This window comes from Aethalodelphis obliquidens, unplaced genomic scaffold, assembly GCF_003676395.1.
Source record: "Aethalodelphis obliquidens isolate GAN/ISIS:26980383/991018 unplaced genomic scaffold, ASM367639v1 scaffold65, whole genome shotgun sequence".
NCBI classification, from domain to species: Eukaryota; Metazoa; Chordata; class Mammalia; order Artiodactyla; family Delphinidae; genus Aethalodelphis; species Aethalodelphis obliquidens.
In genome coordinates this window covers 8,184,210-8,201,434 of record NW_020838009.1, presented here as the reverse complement: position 1 = coordinate 8,201,434, position 17,225 = coordinate 8,184,210, and the positions used below count along the sequence as shown (strand labels likewise).

Sequence of the window (17,225 nt, the reverse complement as noted above, 5' to 3'; positions counted from 1 at the left end):
AAAAGAAGTGGACTGGCATTCCTACTATCTTTTAATGAACTTTTCATATTTGGAAATGTGAGTGAGTATAATAGAGGAAAATCAATATTTGCTAAAAGTCAGAGAAACAAAGCAAAAATCCAGCCGCCGCCTCAGAGCCCGGGAGTGGTAAGTGGCGCTTTCATGCCCTCAGCTGCCATCATCACCACCACCACCACCACTACCATCATCATCATCAATGGCCCTAAGCTTTTAGGGCCACTGATGTTTTTCCTTCATGTTATTTACAAGCTCTTCACCAAAATAAGAAAACCAAAAGAAAATGGGGTCCAAATCACTGCATGGATAATGTCAAGTGTGTGAATTTAGGGTCCACTGAACTGGTAAGTATCTTAGACGTGCAAGCAATCACGTAGCCAGTTCCTCTCCCTCCCCACAGTGTTTAAAAAAAACCCTAAAATCCATAGAGTGTTTAAAAAAAAAAGAAAACCCTCACCTGCACTTGATTCTATTGTCAACTTGCTGTTAACAATTTTTGCTTTAATATAATTACATTAATACCTCACATTACATATATGAAGCCAAATTACACTAACTTAGTTGTTTACAACCTCAAACCTTACTCCCAGTACACATTCCAATAAATTTATTCTGTAAAAACAATACATTTTTTTGTTTTTGATTTTTTTTTTTACAGTAAACTTTTCAACTACAAACCTCGAATACGCGAAAGATGTTCCAAGGACAAGCATAACAGGACTGATAAAACCCAAACTGACTAAATGTGTTCTCACAATATAAGCTGGCATAAAAATAAATAAAATTTTCTGTTATCACAATTGCAACAATAATGTACACATAATAATGGTTTGTGGATGAGTATTAACTATTCTAATTCTAGTTCCAAAAGAAAACAACCGATCATTTTAAAAGTCTATATTTAAAAGTCAATGCTTTGTCTTACTTCCCATAGGGCTACTGCTGATTCCAGCTTTAAAATGTAAAGAATCCAGCTTGAGTGATTAGCTCAAATTGTATTGAGATTGGGAAAAAATAAATCATTGCCTTTATTTTGGAGTAACACAAAAGACTCACTAACTTCACATATAGAAACTGAGTCTGTGTACGTTAACAACATGAGTTTTGAGAAGTATAAGCTGTCAACTAGCTATTTCTAATACGGAATAGATATTTTACAATATGATTAAACTTTACACATGGCCTCAAAACTGAAGAACAATTTTAAGTTTATCTTCAATATGCCAACATTGTGTATCTAGGAATTGGTTCCTGGGTTCTGTCACAGAGAGGAAATCCCTTAAGCATTATGTTGAGTGGTCATTTTAAAAAATGCTAATTTATATTTAACTGAGTGTTTGGTGATGGTGGAGTAAAGGCAGGAGACTGATGAACATAACTGCCTTGATAAAGGATCCTAGACTTGTATAAGCTTGTGCAAAAATCTGGATAATCCTTAGTGGTTAAGGGCAACTTCATGCAACCAAATAACATGAAATTAAATCAATAACCTTAAAAAAGGCTAAAATGTCTTTTTTCCCCCAAACACAACAGAGAGGAATGTGAATAATGTACATACAAACTGGGGTTCTGTCAATGACAACAAGGACTATGTGTTGGTTCATATCAAATCCAAGAATATTAGACAACCAAACGTATAACCTTCTTGTGGTTTTCTTAATATGCAGCATTCATTATGGTAGTTAGGTCTGAAAAAAAAAGAAAGAAAACAAGCCTTTAGATGATTTTGGATATTAAGAATAAAAGCTAGCCACACCTTTATAGTATATAACTGGGTTTTCTGAGATTCCAACCGACACTGCAGCATTAACAATACTTAGCAAGAACAGCCCCTGAGGCTCTGCTTTATACCTATTAGTGCAAAAAGCTAAAGGAATGACTAGGGCATTTTTAGTGTTCCATTAAGAAAAAAAAAAAAGGGGGGGCTTCCCTGGTGGCGCAGTGGTTGAGAGTCCGCCTGCCGATGCAGGGGACACGGGTTCGTGCCCCGGTCCAGGAGGATCCCACATGCCGCGGAATGGCTGGGCCCGTGAGCCATGGCTGCTGAGCCTGCGCGTCCGGAGCCTGTGCTCCGCAATGGGAGAGGCCACAACAGTGAGGGGCCCGCATACCGCAAAAAAAAAAAAAAAAAAAAAGTATTTGAAGAGTATGCAGATTATTCTGTATAATATTTACAACTTACTTGTGACATATGGCTCAAAGAAATACAAAAGTTAATAAAATCAAGATGTACAAAAAGAACGGAAGCCTAGATTTCTGTTAAAATTTAGATTACATCCATGTGACAAAGATAAAATATTTCCGTTTCCTAAAAGAATTATGTTTCAATTTTGGTCCCACTTTAAATTGTATCAGGTTACATTTCCCCACAGGGATGCTATTTTTGTTTTCTTCATCATTATCCCAAATACATTAAACCCCTTAGTAATGTTCTCATGAGATGAATGAAAAAGGGAACTCGGGCCCCCAATATTTTTTCTAAAAACAGCCTGCTTCAGCTCTTTACTTCACTGAGTGAATGAACTTGTTTGTAAGCATACATGTGCTCACTCATGGGTATGTTTTCACTTATGCAGCCAAAATCTATCCTGTACCGTACAGAATACAATATACAAATAATTCCAGAACCTTCAAATAGGAAAAGTTACTAAACCTACCATCCACTCAAGATGGCAGAAGTACATTTCTTAGCCTTCTTTGTTCCTACCAAAATGAGAAAGCTAATCTTAAATAAAAATTACATTTAAAATCTGTGAACTTGCAAGATTCAGAGCCTCGTGACTCCTAACAAAGAAAAACACTAGAAATAAGATTATACTCACAGACTTTAGAGGATTTTCCTCCCTTGTGAAGGAGGAAGACACCCATTAAAACAATGAAAAATTGTTAATCGACCAAAGAAAATTCTTTGTAACAATGTCTTTTTATTAATATTAATGTGAAAGGCAATACATTCTATGTTTACATTGGTAGAAAATTCATAGTAACAACTACTCAATCCATGTTGAAGAGTATATTTGGAACAGATGGTCTGATGGCAGCCTCAGAATATTATTCGTGCTCCAAACAAAGTGCAAGTGGTAGCAAAATGTGACTATAACTTTAAGGACGTGCTTTTTGGGGGGCGGGGTCTTTAAACAAGGTGCTATCAAATGAGTACTTATAAAACCAAATTATAAATCTGATTTTTTTAACTTCTCATACCATAATCACACTCTGTGCGCCTGTGTGTGAAAATATATCTTGTTAATTCATAATGGTGAATGTCCTGGACACACTGTTCTGAGTATTTGCTAGACTAGAAGTCTCCTCCACGTAAGCAGCCAGAATTTGTTCCTTAACGCGCTGGTTGCCATGCTCAGCGCCACACCACTTCTATACTGGATAATGGCTGGCTAATCCAATCAGATTCTCTCTTGAGGCATTTGAATATGAGGCACATTGAAAGGCTGCAGGGTGGCAGTGAAGCTGAAGGACACCCAGAACATAGTAAGCAGAAGTTATGAGGCAGGTGAAGTCATAGGATCTTTTTTTTTTTTTCCATAGGATCATTTTATGGAGCACCAGTTTTACTGCAAAAAATGATGACAGATGAACTACGGTTATTCAGACTTGGGCATTTGGCACTTTGTCAAAAATAAATGAAATAAGCCTATTATTTCAAGGAAAATGGCAGTATTTGTCACCAATGATAAAATCTGAGCTTTTAAGTGAAAATTAGAATTCTAGAAACTTAAATCCTCCACAACCAACAGCTTCCCAAAACGTAGATTCTTCTGACAAGACAGGCAGTGATATTTAAAATGTGACTAAAAAGATTTCATAATGAAATATTTGGAAAACTTGAATAACTCAGGGAACAAAGATTTTCCAAATGTGTGAAAGCTATTCAAAGTGCCAGACAGTCCAATGGATTTTAACCAAACAGAATACAAAGGGTTCAGTTCCACACTGCAACTAACCTCTGAGAAATTACCACTTACAGAATTGGTGTAATATCAGAGAATACACACAATGATATGAAAAGACTATTAAAATACGCATAACTCCACTTCTCAACTACATGTTTATGTAAGACCACATTTTCTTCCTATACTTCAACCAGAATAACATCACAACAGACTGAATCCAGAAGCAGATATGAGAATCCTGCCTGATGTCTTCTATTAAAGCAGACATTAAAGAGATTTTTAAAAATGTAAAACCGTGCCATTTTTCTCAAAAAATTTTGGGGAAAATGCACTTTTCACAAAAACGTGTTATTTATACTAAGTAATGGGTTTATTATTATTTTAAAGGAAATTAGTATCTTAAAATTTTGTTTTTATTTCTAATTAAGTAAATATCAATAGCTATATCAAAAACTCTTTGGGGCCCTCAATAACTTTTAAGAGTATTAAAGGGGTCCTGAGCCAGCTTGATGAACCACTGGCTTAGAATAAATGAGAGTGAACGGTGAGAAATGAGGCTGAAAAGATAAATTGGGGTTGGAGTGTGAAGGCCATTATATGCTGAAATAAGGAGTCTGGGCTTGATCTAGCGGGCAATGGCAAGACATAAGGAGGCAGCACTATATGGCAGGAAGAACAATAGTTCCAGAGTCAGAAGAATAAAGGTATGAATATTGGTTAGTGGTTACAGTGAACTCTCTGGCTATCCTCCCAACATTTATTCTATCCTCTGCTCCTCCCCACAATTATGTGATAGCCTTGTGATTTGGGGACTTGACTCCAGCTCCAGGGATGGGGAGAACCTGACTGGTCTGAGCCAGTTCTAATCCCCTTGTTATCAGTGGTTGGTTCAGGGATGGGCAGCTTTCTGACATGGATCTCAATGATGGCTGCCTCCTGGTATTCATACCCTTGGGTAATACCCTCCCTTTGAGTGTGGGCTGGACCTTGTGACTTGCTTCTAATAAACAGAATGAGGCAAAAGTGATGGGATAACAAAAGACTGACTTCTGTGTTGCTAGCATTCTCTCTCTTGCTAATGAAGCCAGCTGCCATGTTTGAGTTGCCTTATGGAGAGACTCATGTGGCAAGCAACCAAGGGAGGCCTTTGGCCAACAGTCAATGAAGAACTGAAGCCCTCAGCCCAGTAAGCTGTGTGTAACCAAATCCTGCCAACAACTTTCTGAGTGAACTTGGAAGAGGACCACCCCTCCGCACCCCCCAGATGAGCCTCAAAATGATTTGAGCCCCTGCTAATACTTTTAACTGCAGCTTTGGAGAGATCAAGATAGAGGTATCAACAAGTTACATCTATTTGGATTCCTGACTCATAGAAAATGCTATTTTAGGCCACTGAGTTTTGGGATAATTTGTTACATGGCAAGAGACAATAGAACAGGTATATTATCTGCATGGCTTCCTGGCCACAAAGATTAGTCCCCTCCACTTTATAGCCACATGAATCAGGAAGGGGAGCTCTAAGTGTTCTGGAGCCTACCCTTTCTGCCTCATGCTTCCACTAGCAGGGGTGAGGATGAAGGCAGAGAGCCTCTGGAAATAAAGGGGGTCTCAGAAGTCTGTGGGTTCCTTGTAAGAACCTCTTCTTTCCTTTCTTTATCAATATTCATAACTTCAACACCACTATCTACCTTGAGCCATCAATAATCCTTTTTCCTTACGCCCTTTATTCTTGCTTACTTCGGTTGCCACAAGATGGGCTCCAGAGCATCTATCACTTCCTGGACTCTCATCCTCAGTCACTTTTTACATGTTTGTTTATAACCTCATCTCTTAAATGCTCCCACCGCCCCCAACCCAGATTCCTTAATCTCTTCCACTGGGCCCCTTGGAAATCATAGCCATCAGCAAATTTCCTAAATTCATGATATATTTTACTCATCAACTTGTTCTAACTGAAACCTGGTTTCCCCTGAAGATAGTGCTGCTTCTTTTCCTGCAACCCCCAGATGGTAACTATTTCCTTTGCCACAGCTCTTATACTACAGGCCCCCGAGGTGGGGAAGGTGTCCTTGATCTTAATGACTATTTCTAAGCTCTTCTTCCTCTCCCCTGTGCTTCCATCCCCAGGAAAAATAATCCTTCTAGCTTTTAGTCTCAATATTGTGAACCACCACCCCTCTCTACTGCAGTCACCTCCAGACACCCCAGGTCACTCCCCTTTTCTCCTTGAAGACTTTAGCTCTGGCCCACTGTCATTCAATAGCATAATAACTGCTGGATGTCGACATGCAGAGAGATCGTCTTTCCAACACTCTGGCCTCTTAAGTTCCTAGACTTCCTCTTCTCCAAAGATCTCGTCTTCCACCTTACCTCAGTCACTCATTTCCATGGCTATTTCGTAGACAAGTGTTTCTCAACCACTGAGAGTATTTGCAAATACTGTTTTAAGTCACTGTTCTTTTGGGGGCAATTATGGGAACATTTTAGGTTATTATAAGAACTTGGAGGTCCTGTGGCATTTAACAGGCAGGGGCCAAGGGTACTAAATGTCCTGCGATGTGAACAGTGCTCACACAATGAAAAACTGTCCCACTCAAAATACCAAACTCACCTGCACTGTCATCAGCACCTACTGCCACCCTTCCGCAGTTTGATCTAAACATCTTCCTATTCTATAACCACCTATCTTTCCAGCTCGCTCCCTTTATCCAGTACTCCAACTCCAAGAATTCTTGGATATGCAAAATCTGTTGATCCTGTCTCCTTCCTCACATCCTTATTTCCCTCTGAACATATTTTGGATTCCATGGGTCCATCATTATAATTAATCCCTTCCTTGCATACATCCTCAACTCCCTTGTCTTGAACCTCCTTTATTCTCTGGGCAAGCACCAATTCTAGTTAAATGCAATTCTCTGCCACTCCATGATTGCACAATTGAATATGCCTGGAGAAAAACACACAGCCATCTGACTGTTCTCACTTTAAATTCATGACCACTAACCTCACGTGGGCCCTTACCGCTGTCTGGCAATTCAACTTCATTTCCCAAGTCCAATCACTCTTCTGTTCTTCTAAGTAACTATTTTATCCCTTTTCCTCTCTCTTTAAACTTTCAACACTTCTTCCTGTTCTCACTCTCAAATGTTGACCTTGCTTCCTAAGAAGATAAAAGCAATCAGAAGAGAACTTTTGCATGCTCTCACCCCAAGTACTCATTTACCTGCCCCTGTGCCCAAACGCTCTGCATTTCCTCCTGCTTCAGTGGATGGAGTAAGGTAACCCTTCCGGATGTGCACTAGATTTTATGCCTTCTTGCCTTCTGAAGAGCACTACTGTGGCAATTTTTTCTTACATTATTATTTTGTGATCATTCCATATTTGGATCATTCTCATCAGCATATGTGCTGTATATTCTCCCATCAAGAAAAAAAAGCCCCTCTGACCTTCTATCCTGGACCATGTCTATTAAATATTTGAAAAAAAAATTAGGCTACTTGCCCTATAAGATATCAGGACACATTATAAAGCTACTAAAATTTAAGAAAGTTTAGTACTGACCAAAGGAACAGAATAGAGAACCCAGAGAGAGACCCATGGCTATATGACAGATGACACTGCAGATCAGAGAGGAAAGGAGAGACTATTTAATAAATGGTGCTGGTTAAATGGTTATGCTATGGGGAGAATGCAGTAGGAGCCTATCTCATACTATACACAAAAATCAATTCCAGATGGATTAAACACTGAAATGTTAAGAACAAAACTTTACAATTTTAAAAGGAAATATAGGAGAATACCTTTCTGACTTTGAGATAGGAAAAGACTTCTTAAACAAGACAGAAAAACGATAACCATAACAAGGAAAGTTTGATACATTTGACTACAATAAAATTAAGAAAGTCTGTTCACTAACAGCTTAGAGAAGATATCTGCAATGCATGTGACCACCCATGGCAGTGAGAATCCAGAATATGTAAAGGAGTCCTACAAGTCAGTAAGAAAAGAAGTCCAACAGGAAAATGGGCAAAAAACCAAAATCAAGCACTGCACAGAAGAGGAAACAGAGGTGGTCAATAAACATGTGAAAAGAGGCTCAACTTCATTATTGATCAAAGAATCACAAATTTAGACTATAATTTACATCCACTATATTGGCAAAAATTTTAAAGTCTGACAATGCCCAGTTAGTCACAGGGAACTCATACACTGATGGTGGGAGTATACATGGATCCAACAACTTAGGAAAATACTTTGGCATTACCTTGTAAAGTTAAAAACCTTAAACTCATGACTCAGCATGTCCAGTGTGAGTTTACATACCCTAAAGAAACTCTTTTATGTGCATTAGCTCAAAAATGAGCAAAATTATATTATTATTTAAGTATATACGTATATGTTAGGTATGGGCTAAAATTTTGAAAATGAAAGGAAATAATAAATACAACGCTAGTGGTTATCTCTGGTTAGGAAGAAGATAGGATGGGGAAGAACATGTATATAGATACAAGTTATTGTTATGTTCTAGTTTTGGCTGAGTGGTAGGGTCTCTGGTATTCATTAAATTACCATGCTTACTACTTTATTTTTATATTTTATATATATATCCTTTTGTGTATAAAATTATATTATTAGAAACAGGTTAAAAATAAAAAGATCTCAGGCTCTTGCTTCAAATTCAGGCTCTGACTAGCTGTGCGACCCTGGCCCAATCCTTTCAGCTTCAGTTTCCCCAGCTACAAAGTGAAATAACACCTGCACCTACCTCCTGGGATTTGTATGAGGATCAAATGCATGTACAGCATTTAGCACAGTATGTGGCACATGGTAAAAATGTTAGCCACTACTACTCTGACTCTGCTGCTGTTGTTACTTCTAGTAGCAACTATCTTCTGAGGTGCTTTCAAGTTATTAAAGTAGAAATGGTTTTATTAAATTAGAAAAATGAATCTACAATGCAAGAGCTAGAGTGAGAAGTCATCAGTAACACCTAACAGCTGAAACCACATGAGTGCATAAGATGGAAACAGGGGAAGCTTTCAGACTGGAAGTGTACCAAGACAGCCTAGAGAAAAGTGCTCTAGAAGGAGACTGAGGAGACACTGGGAGAGGAAGCAGAAGAGACTGGTGACCTGGAGGCAAAGTCAGGAGGAGAAAGTGGCTAATGGTATTAAATGCTGCAGAGTAAAATAAAGACTAAAGGAGACACTGGATTTGGCAATGAGAGGATCACTAGGAAACTTTACAAGAGCAGTTTCCATGAACCGGTCAAAGAAGAAACAAGAGTGCCATGCGTTAAGGTAGTGGTCCCCAACCTATTTGGCACCAGGGACTGTGTTTCATGGAAGACAATTTTTCCACGGACTGGGGTGCAGGGGCAGGGGTGGGGTGCGGGGGGGGAGATGGTTCCGGCGGTAACGCGAGCGATGGGGAGCAGCAGATGAAGCTTCCTTGCTCGCCCGCCGCTCACCTCCTGCTGGGTGGCCCAGTTCCTAACAGGCCTCTGACGGACAGGTAGCGGTCCATGGCCTGGGGGTTGGGGACCCCTGGGTTAAGGCATGAGTAGGTGAGAAGATGGACACTGGGAGAAAAAAGAACTCTTTTAAGAAATTAGAGATAAAGAGAAAGGTGAAAAGAGTAGGATACATGGTGGAAGGGAGGTATCTTTAAGGTTAAGGGAGACCTGATACTGTTTATAGGCAGAGAGTAAGGAGCCAGCAGAAAAGAAAGTAAAGGTATAGGAGAGAAAGGGGACCACTGATGGGGTGTAGCCTTGGAGAAAGCAGGAGATGATATTCTGGACTCTGGTGATAGGAAGGTGCAGATTAGTGCTTCTCTTTAACTTGGGCGTTTAGTTAAAATGCAGACTATGATTTGATAGCTCTGGGGTTAAGCCTGGATTCTGCATTTCTAACAAGCCCCCAGGTGATGTTGATGCTACCTGTCTGCAGACCACACACTGAGTAGTACGGGTGTAAACTACCTCTTCCTCTGTCATGGGAAGTACAGCTAGAAATTTATTGGAGAGAGGTCAAGAGAAGGAAGACAGGCAGAGGATGGGGTAAACTGAGCTGGGTGAGAGAAACAAGGGAATAAACAGAATCATAACTTGGGAAAAATCATGGGTAACTGGAAGCAGGAGGACAGTTGAGAGGTAAACAGTAATGACAAGAGTAAGCAAGAACTCAGCTGAAACCAGAATTTAACTAAAGAGTAATAATAATTTATTTTATCAGTATTGTTTTAAAATGATTTGCTGCTGTCCAATTAGTCTTCATAAAGACTCATGGAAAATGACCAGGGGCAAAATCTGCCTTCACTAAAACTTTTACGAAGGTGGACTTGCCTGTGACTTTGAAGTTAACAGAGGTTAACAAAAGTTAACAAGATTCAAAGTGTACAAGTTTTCCCCTTGGTTCCTTTAAACATTAATATTCACATATAGCTTGAATATTTAAATGTTTAAAATCCCCATGGGTATATTAAATTACATACTGCTTCTAAGAAAGAAGGAGCAGTATAAAATACCCTATTTTGAACATGCCATTCATTTTATAATATAAGAAATACAACTGTCAAATTCTGAGGTGGCATTTCATAATTTCAATACTTCATGCCTGACTTCTAAAAAACTCTCAAGGTGAAGTTAGTTTAAAAAAGAATAAACCTGTCAGAGTTCCAAACTGATAGACAGGTGTAATTCCCACCCAGCTCTCTTTTGTTCTCAGACTCTAAGCATCTGATCACTTATTCAGGAGCTGTGAGTGAATGTATATGTCAAGCTGAGAATGTTTCTCCATTTACTAAGGCAACGTTTACTAATGCTGAGATAATGAAACCTGTTCTGAGGCAAAATGTCTTCTAAGTTAACAGGAAGATAAGAGAAATCACAGGTATATTCTTACCCCTTCACTGGTTTTTTGCAAGTCTGAAGTTGTGTTTCTTGTGTCATTGCCGGCATCTCCACCCTCAGAGCTGCTTTTATTTTCTTCTTCTTTGCAGTCCTTGTCATCTTCATCTCCTGGAGATTTCCGGGACTGTTTAGAGGATTTCTAAATATTTAGACAAGTTAAAAAGTATAGTCAAAAGTAGAAACCCAAATGCACAAATGTAAGTAAGAAATGTAGAAGCAGCTGACCTATATCCAGTCTTTGTGGCTTGATACAGGATATACCAATACAACATGGCAGTGTGCCACGACTGAGCTAGGTGACCTTGGACAAGTGATTTCACCTCACGGGGCCTCAGTTTAACCAGCTGGAAAGGAAGTAGAGGTGGACTAGATAACCTTCTAGTTCTTTCCAGTAGTGTGATATTAAAAGCAGAAAATAGAGATTCACATACCTGGAACACTGTCAATGAATAAATATAGGTGATGGACACCATTCTAGGAAGGCTACAGAGCTAGAAGGCACCCTAAAGGTCTCCTTGTCCTTCCCCATCATTTCACAGTAGAATGTGAGGTCCAGAGAAGCAAGGTAAACTATCTAGGATACTATATGGATATTCATGTTGGAACACTTATGGAAGCTGTTTGGTTAATGGTATACATGGGATGATCTTGACAAAACTTTTCTATCACCATATGATATGAATTAACTTTAATCTTTTAAATTATGGATAGTTATTTAAGAACTCAAGGCCACACTGGAAAACTAGCCCTTTTTTTCTTATCAACTTGCATTTGAAACCAAGATGAACTCTACAGTGAAGATGAAAATACAATTATAGTTCGCAGCCAGAGCTGCTTTGCAGAACAGCATTAAAATGATCAAAAGCTGGCCCCACTGTGTACCTTTAAGAAAATGACATGTAGCATTTCACTTACATTTCCTTTTTGAGAAATTTTATGAATCTTTAAGCACATGGTAAATAACAGCTAAGGCAAAACTCATTAAAGCAAGTCACTTTTGGTCTTACAGAAATGAATTAGCAAATCTGAGCTTCCTGAGACAATCAATATTTTAAAATGCAACTTTCAAAGAGAAAATATCTTCTAGCTATGTGACAGAATATGGAATTACACTGCTTCTATCTTACTTAAATGAAACTACCAACCAAGCCCAAAATGTCAGTTTAAAATGACTTCATTTTTACTTTTTACAAGGAGGGAAAGCAGGGGTTTAATAATCCAAACATGGAGTGCCTGGAGTTAAAGTTTAGATCAAGTATGATGATGTAAAAAGTGAAATACTTTTGTTCTCCTAGTAAATACAGTATAATTATTGAAATGCAATAGTTGCTTTATATAATAATTCTCAAGTAATAGTCCTTGACTTGCAGTTCTTACAGATAATAGGCAGAACTCCCTAAAATTTATAGTGCTTACAAAGGATACTTACGAGTAATCCTACGAGTGAGTTGTTTTTTTTTTTTTTTCTACAAGTGAGTTTTTAAGCTTTATAATTTGATATACATAGACCAGAATTAGGGCATTTCTATGTTTTGCTAATGAGTCACATTCGGTATTCTACTAAGAAATCTGGCTGCCAAGCTATATTTGGTAACCTTAGAAAGTGCTTACTGTGCTTATGCAGATCGTCGCAATTCCTGTAATTTTGGGGAAGGACCCTTCATCAGTTTCATCAATATGGTTTTGAATTGGTTGTGTGTCCAACTGTTGCTATCTTTGGTTTTTAACTAAGATTACTAACGGTTTACTATCATCATCAGTTTAGTTTGTTGTGAGGCTCTCTGATTAGCCCTACTTTATACAGTAAATAACTTGCATGCAAAATATTTTTTGCTTATAATTTTCTAGTATCTGTTATGGCTCAAATATGAATCACACATACACTTACTGCTAAAATGATATATATATAACCTCCCTCAAATGTGCTTATACTATGGCTCTTATGAACATTTTTTTCCACAGAAAAAACAGAATTAGGTGAGGTAGAGGGAAAGTGAGACTTCTCCCTCAACCTAACTTGGATGCAGTCAAAAAAGTTTGTGAACCAAGAGTTTAGTGGAAAAGGAAGATTATTCAAGAAACAGATGTAAAAAAAATCACCATATTCAACAAAAAGGAAACATCTGGGAAGCCAAAGAGAGCAGTGAGGTTATACGAGGTAAGTGGTTCTCTAAACGTGGTTCCCAGATCAGCAACATCAGCTCACTGGATATTTAATTCCCCACCCTGGACCCTGCCCTAGACCTACTAAAATAGAAAATGGTGGGGGGTGCTGACACTCAGCAATAAGTGTTTTAATAAGCCCTCCAGGTGATTCTGATGCATGCAAAAGTTTGAGAACTATTGTGCTAGGTTACTCGGTTGATATTGAAAATTGAAAATCATGGTTCTTAAGTGATCATGAAAGTTGTGATCTTGAAGGAAAGCAAAGGAAATGATTCTTTAATTTAAAATCGATACGCCTTAGTAAGTAAAGTATGTCTTTACCTCTTCACTACTTTAAATTATAAATCCACCCCAGGTATGAGCCCTATTACTTCTGGTTTTCACAAGAGTGATGAAATAATGACATTTAAAAGCCACATATCCACACTATTAAATACCTCAGGTACCTTAGAGGGCTTAGATAATTTAGGGTGGTGCAACACATTACACAGAAGCTCAGCAGGCAATCATAAACTAAATTAAATTCAATTGGGTGTTTAAATGAAGTCCAAAATGTTAAAAGAAATTCAGCTTAAAAAATAACCCCTATGGAATATACAGTCTGTTAGGGAAAATTCTAATTATTTTGTTGCCATTTGCAAACTTTACCCCCATTTAAGGCAGATACCATGTTTTTCATTAGGTGTACAGGAAGTTACATGCATTCACACAATTTTACCCGTATGCCAGTTGGGTGGATTTTATAGACTGTAAAATAAAATGTTGATAGTCTAAGAAACCCTTGATACTTGTTTTTAAGGAATTTCCTAAGTATATCCAGCCAATAAATACCAGAGTCTAAATGGAAGTAATTTGTCCAAGTATTCAACTGTGTGACAGACCAATTGCAGCAAAACTTGTACCCATCTTTATCTTCAAAGATCCATCTACCCTGCTTTAAGTTTCTAAAAGGTGAAGAATTTCCACAATATCATAGTTTTTTCAATTGTATTTCTGAATTACTGTATGAAAAACTTAAACTTTCAATTTGTAAGTCAAGGATCATGTCACGCCTCCAATAAATGATTGTTACATCTGGAATAAAATTCAAACTCCTTAACATGGCGTGCCAGTCTCCATTATTTAGCCTTTGCCTGTCTCTCCCTCCCGATCATGATTCTCCAATCATGCCTGCCTTCTTTCAATCCAGGCCATGTCAAACTCTTCCCTCCCTCAGAGCTTTGCTGCTCTGCCACACGCGCTCCTCGTCCCATGCTCTTCTTTCAGGTCTCGGCATAAATTTCATCTTTTCGGAAAGGCCCGGCCACTCTATCTAAATAGATACACTTACTCTGTTGTTCCCTGCTCCCATTCATTTCCTTCATAGCCCTTTCAGAATTTACAGTTATTTATTATTTGTTTTTTAACTCTGTGTTTCCACCCCCTCCAACCCACTGTATTGTAAGTTACATGAGGGTAGGAATGGCGTTGGATTTGCTCACCACTATCTACCTAGTACAAGTGTCTGACATAGAATAGGTGACCTGAGATATGAGAACTGAACAAATAAAGAACCAAAGCACATTCTTTAAAGCAGAGAGACAAGAAAGAGTCTATCTTTATATTTACATCTATAATACTAGACATAGTCCTAAATTGTACTGAGTCTCCTATATTCCTAAATTCTTCAGGGCTCACCTGGGGGTTGTTATAAGAGGAATACCTATTCTTATATCCTTGATTAAAGAACAGTCTTCCTCCAACAGAGAAGGTGCTATTTTCAGGGTCAACAGCCCTTATGAGTCAATACCAGTTAACCTCACATCTAAGATCACCTGTCTTATCCCCCTCAGATATATTACTGTCTCTAAAGGCAGAGGCTCCACAGAGCTAATATATTTCTATGTGCCCAGTGAATGAATTAAAAGTAATCTAAAAACCTTTAATGAATATGCATACAGCATTAACAACAATGGGAAAGGTTTCTTAGTAACCTTTGAAGTGTATGACTTTTTCCGTTTTGAGCCTGCTTTTTCATTCTTTCTTTTGCCTTTTCCATCTTCTTCTACTCTATCACCTTCTTCCTCACTGCTTGCATCTGCAGTATTCCCGCCTTCTCCCTCGGTTTCTGAAGAGCTCTGTTGCTGAATTGCCTAAGAGATAATAAAATATTAGCTAATTACATTTTTGAAAAATAGCAAAGACTACAGACTATGAAAAGAATCATTCTAATTAGAAGTTGTTCAGCTTACTCAAGATTTTCAAAATAAACGGCTGTCAACTTCAATTTTCCAGTGACCAATTGACATGAACCCTCTTAAGGTAATAGAATTACAGGCATACCTCGGAGATACTGCAGGTTCAGTTGCAGACCACAGCAATAAAGTAAATATCACAATAAAGCAAGTCACATGAATTTTTTGGTTCCCCAGTGCATATAAAAGTTATGTTTATACTAAACTGTAGTCTATTAAGTTTGCAGTAGCATTATATCTATAAAAACAATGTGTATACCTTAATTTAAAAATACTTTATTGCTAAAAAATGCTAACCATCATCTGAGCCTTCAGTGAGTCCTCATCTTTTTGCTGGTGGAGGGTCAGCCATGCTGATGGTTGCTGACTGGTCAGGGTGGTGGCTGCTGAAGGCTGGGAGGCTGTGGCAACTTCTTAAAATAAGACAACAGTGAAGTCTGCAGTATCAATTGACAAATGATTTCTCTGTAGCAGGCAATGCAGCTGGATAGCATTTTACCCACCATAGAATTTCTTTCAAAATTGGAGTCAGTCCTCTCAAACCCTGTCACCACTTTATCAACTAAGTTTATATAATATTCTGAATCCTTTGTGGTCATGTCAACAATCTTCACAGCATCTTCACCAGGAGTAGCTTTCATCTCAAGAAACTACACTCTGCTTATCCATAAGAAGCAATTCCTTATCCATTCAAGTTTTAGCAGGAGTTTGCAACAATTTAGTTACATCTCCAGGCTCTGCTTCTAATTCTAATTCTCTTGCCATTTCCACCACATCTGCAGTTCCTTCCTCCACTGAAGTCTTGAAACCCTCCAAGTCATCCATGAGGTTTGGAATCCACTTTTTCCAAACTCCTGTTAATGTTGGTATTCTGACCTCTTCCTATGAATCATGAATGTTCTTAATGGCACCTAGAATGCTGAATACTTTCCAGAAGGTTTTCAACTGACTTTTGCCCAGATCCATCAGAGGAATCATCATCTATGGCAGCTATAGCCTTACTAAATGTATTTCTTAAATAATAAACTTGAAAGTCTAAATTACTCTTTGATCCATGGCTGCAGAATGGATGTTGTGTTAGAAGGCATGAAAACAACACTGATCTCATCGTACATCTCCATTAGAGCTTCTGGGTGACCAGGTGCATTGTCAACGAGCAGTAATATCAAGATTTTCAAAGGAATCTTTTTTCTGAGCAGTAGGTCTCAACGGTGGGCTTAAAATATTTAGTATACCATGTTGTCAATAGACTGTGCTGTCATTCAGGCTTTGGTGTTCCATTTATAAAACACAGGCAGAGTAGATTCAGCATAATTCTTAAGGGCCCTAGGATTTCTAGAATGGTCAATGAGCACTGGCTTCAACTGAAAGTCACCAGTTGCATTAGCTCCTAACAAGAGTCAGCTTGTCCTTTGAGGCTTTCAAGTCAGGCATAGACTTCTCCTCTATGAAAGTCCTAGATGGCAACTTCCAATAGAAGGCCATTTCACCTACATTGAAAATCTGTTGTTCAATGTAGCCACCTTCATTAATTATCTTAGCTAGATCTTCTGGATAACTTGCGGCAGCTTCTACATCAGCACTTGCTGCTTCACCTTGCACTTTTATGTTATAGAAATGGCTTCTTTCCTTAAACCTCTGGCATCAACCTCGGTTAGCTTCAAACTTTTCTTCTGTACTTCCTCACCTCTCTTAGTGTTCAGAGAATCTAAGAGAGTTAGGGCCTTCTCTAGATTAGGCTTTAGCTTAAGGGAATGTTGTGGCCGGTTTGATCTTCTATCCAGACTACTCAAACCTTCTCCACCGTAGCAATAAGGCTGTTTTGCTTTCTTATTATTCATGTGTTCCCCAGAGTAGTGCTTTTAAATTCTTTCAAGAACTTTTCCCTTGCATTCACAACTTGGCTAACTGCTTGGCTCCAAGAGGCCTAGCTTTCAGCCTATTCCAGTTCTCGACATGCCTTTCTCACTAAGCTTAATCATT

The 17,225-nt window shown here is 38.4% G+C and overlaps 1 protein-coding gene across 2 annotated transcripts in view; it reads right to left on the bottom strand.

Annotated features, from left to right (window-relative positions):
* Window positions 1-610: 610 nt before the first annotated feature.
* HDGFL3 (HDGF like 3) overlaps window positions 611-17,225 on the bottom strand; it is a 75,036-nt gene continuing 58,421 nt past the window's right edge. The window contains exons 4-6 of one of the 2 annotated variants that reach the window (XM_027089357.1): window positions 14,982-15,140; window positions 10,835-10,981; window positions 611-1,706 (exon numbers count right to left, since the gene is read on the bottom strand). In XM_027089357.1, coding sequence (XP_026945158.1) covers window positions 1,701-1,706; window positions 10,835-10,981; window positions 14,982-15,140 — 312 coding nt within the window. In that variant the 3' untranslated portion in view covers window positions 611-1,700. Of the gene's footprint in view, window positions 1,707-6,924; window positions 7,090-10,834; window positions 10,982-14,981; window positions 15,141-17,225 lie in introns of those variants that run through there. The other variant, XM_027089355.1, reaches the window with a different exon arrangement.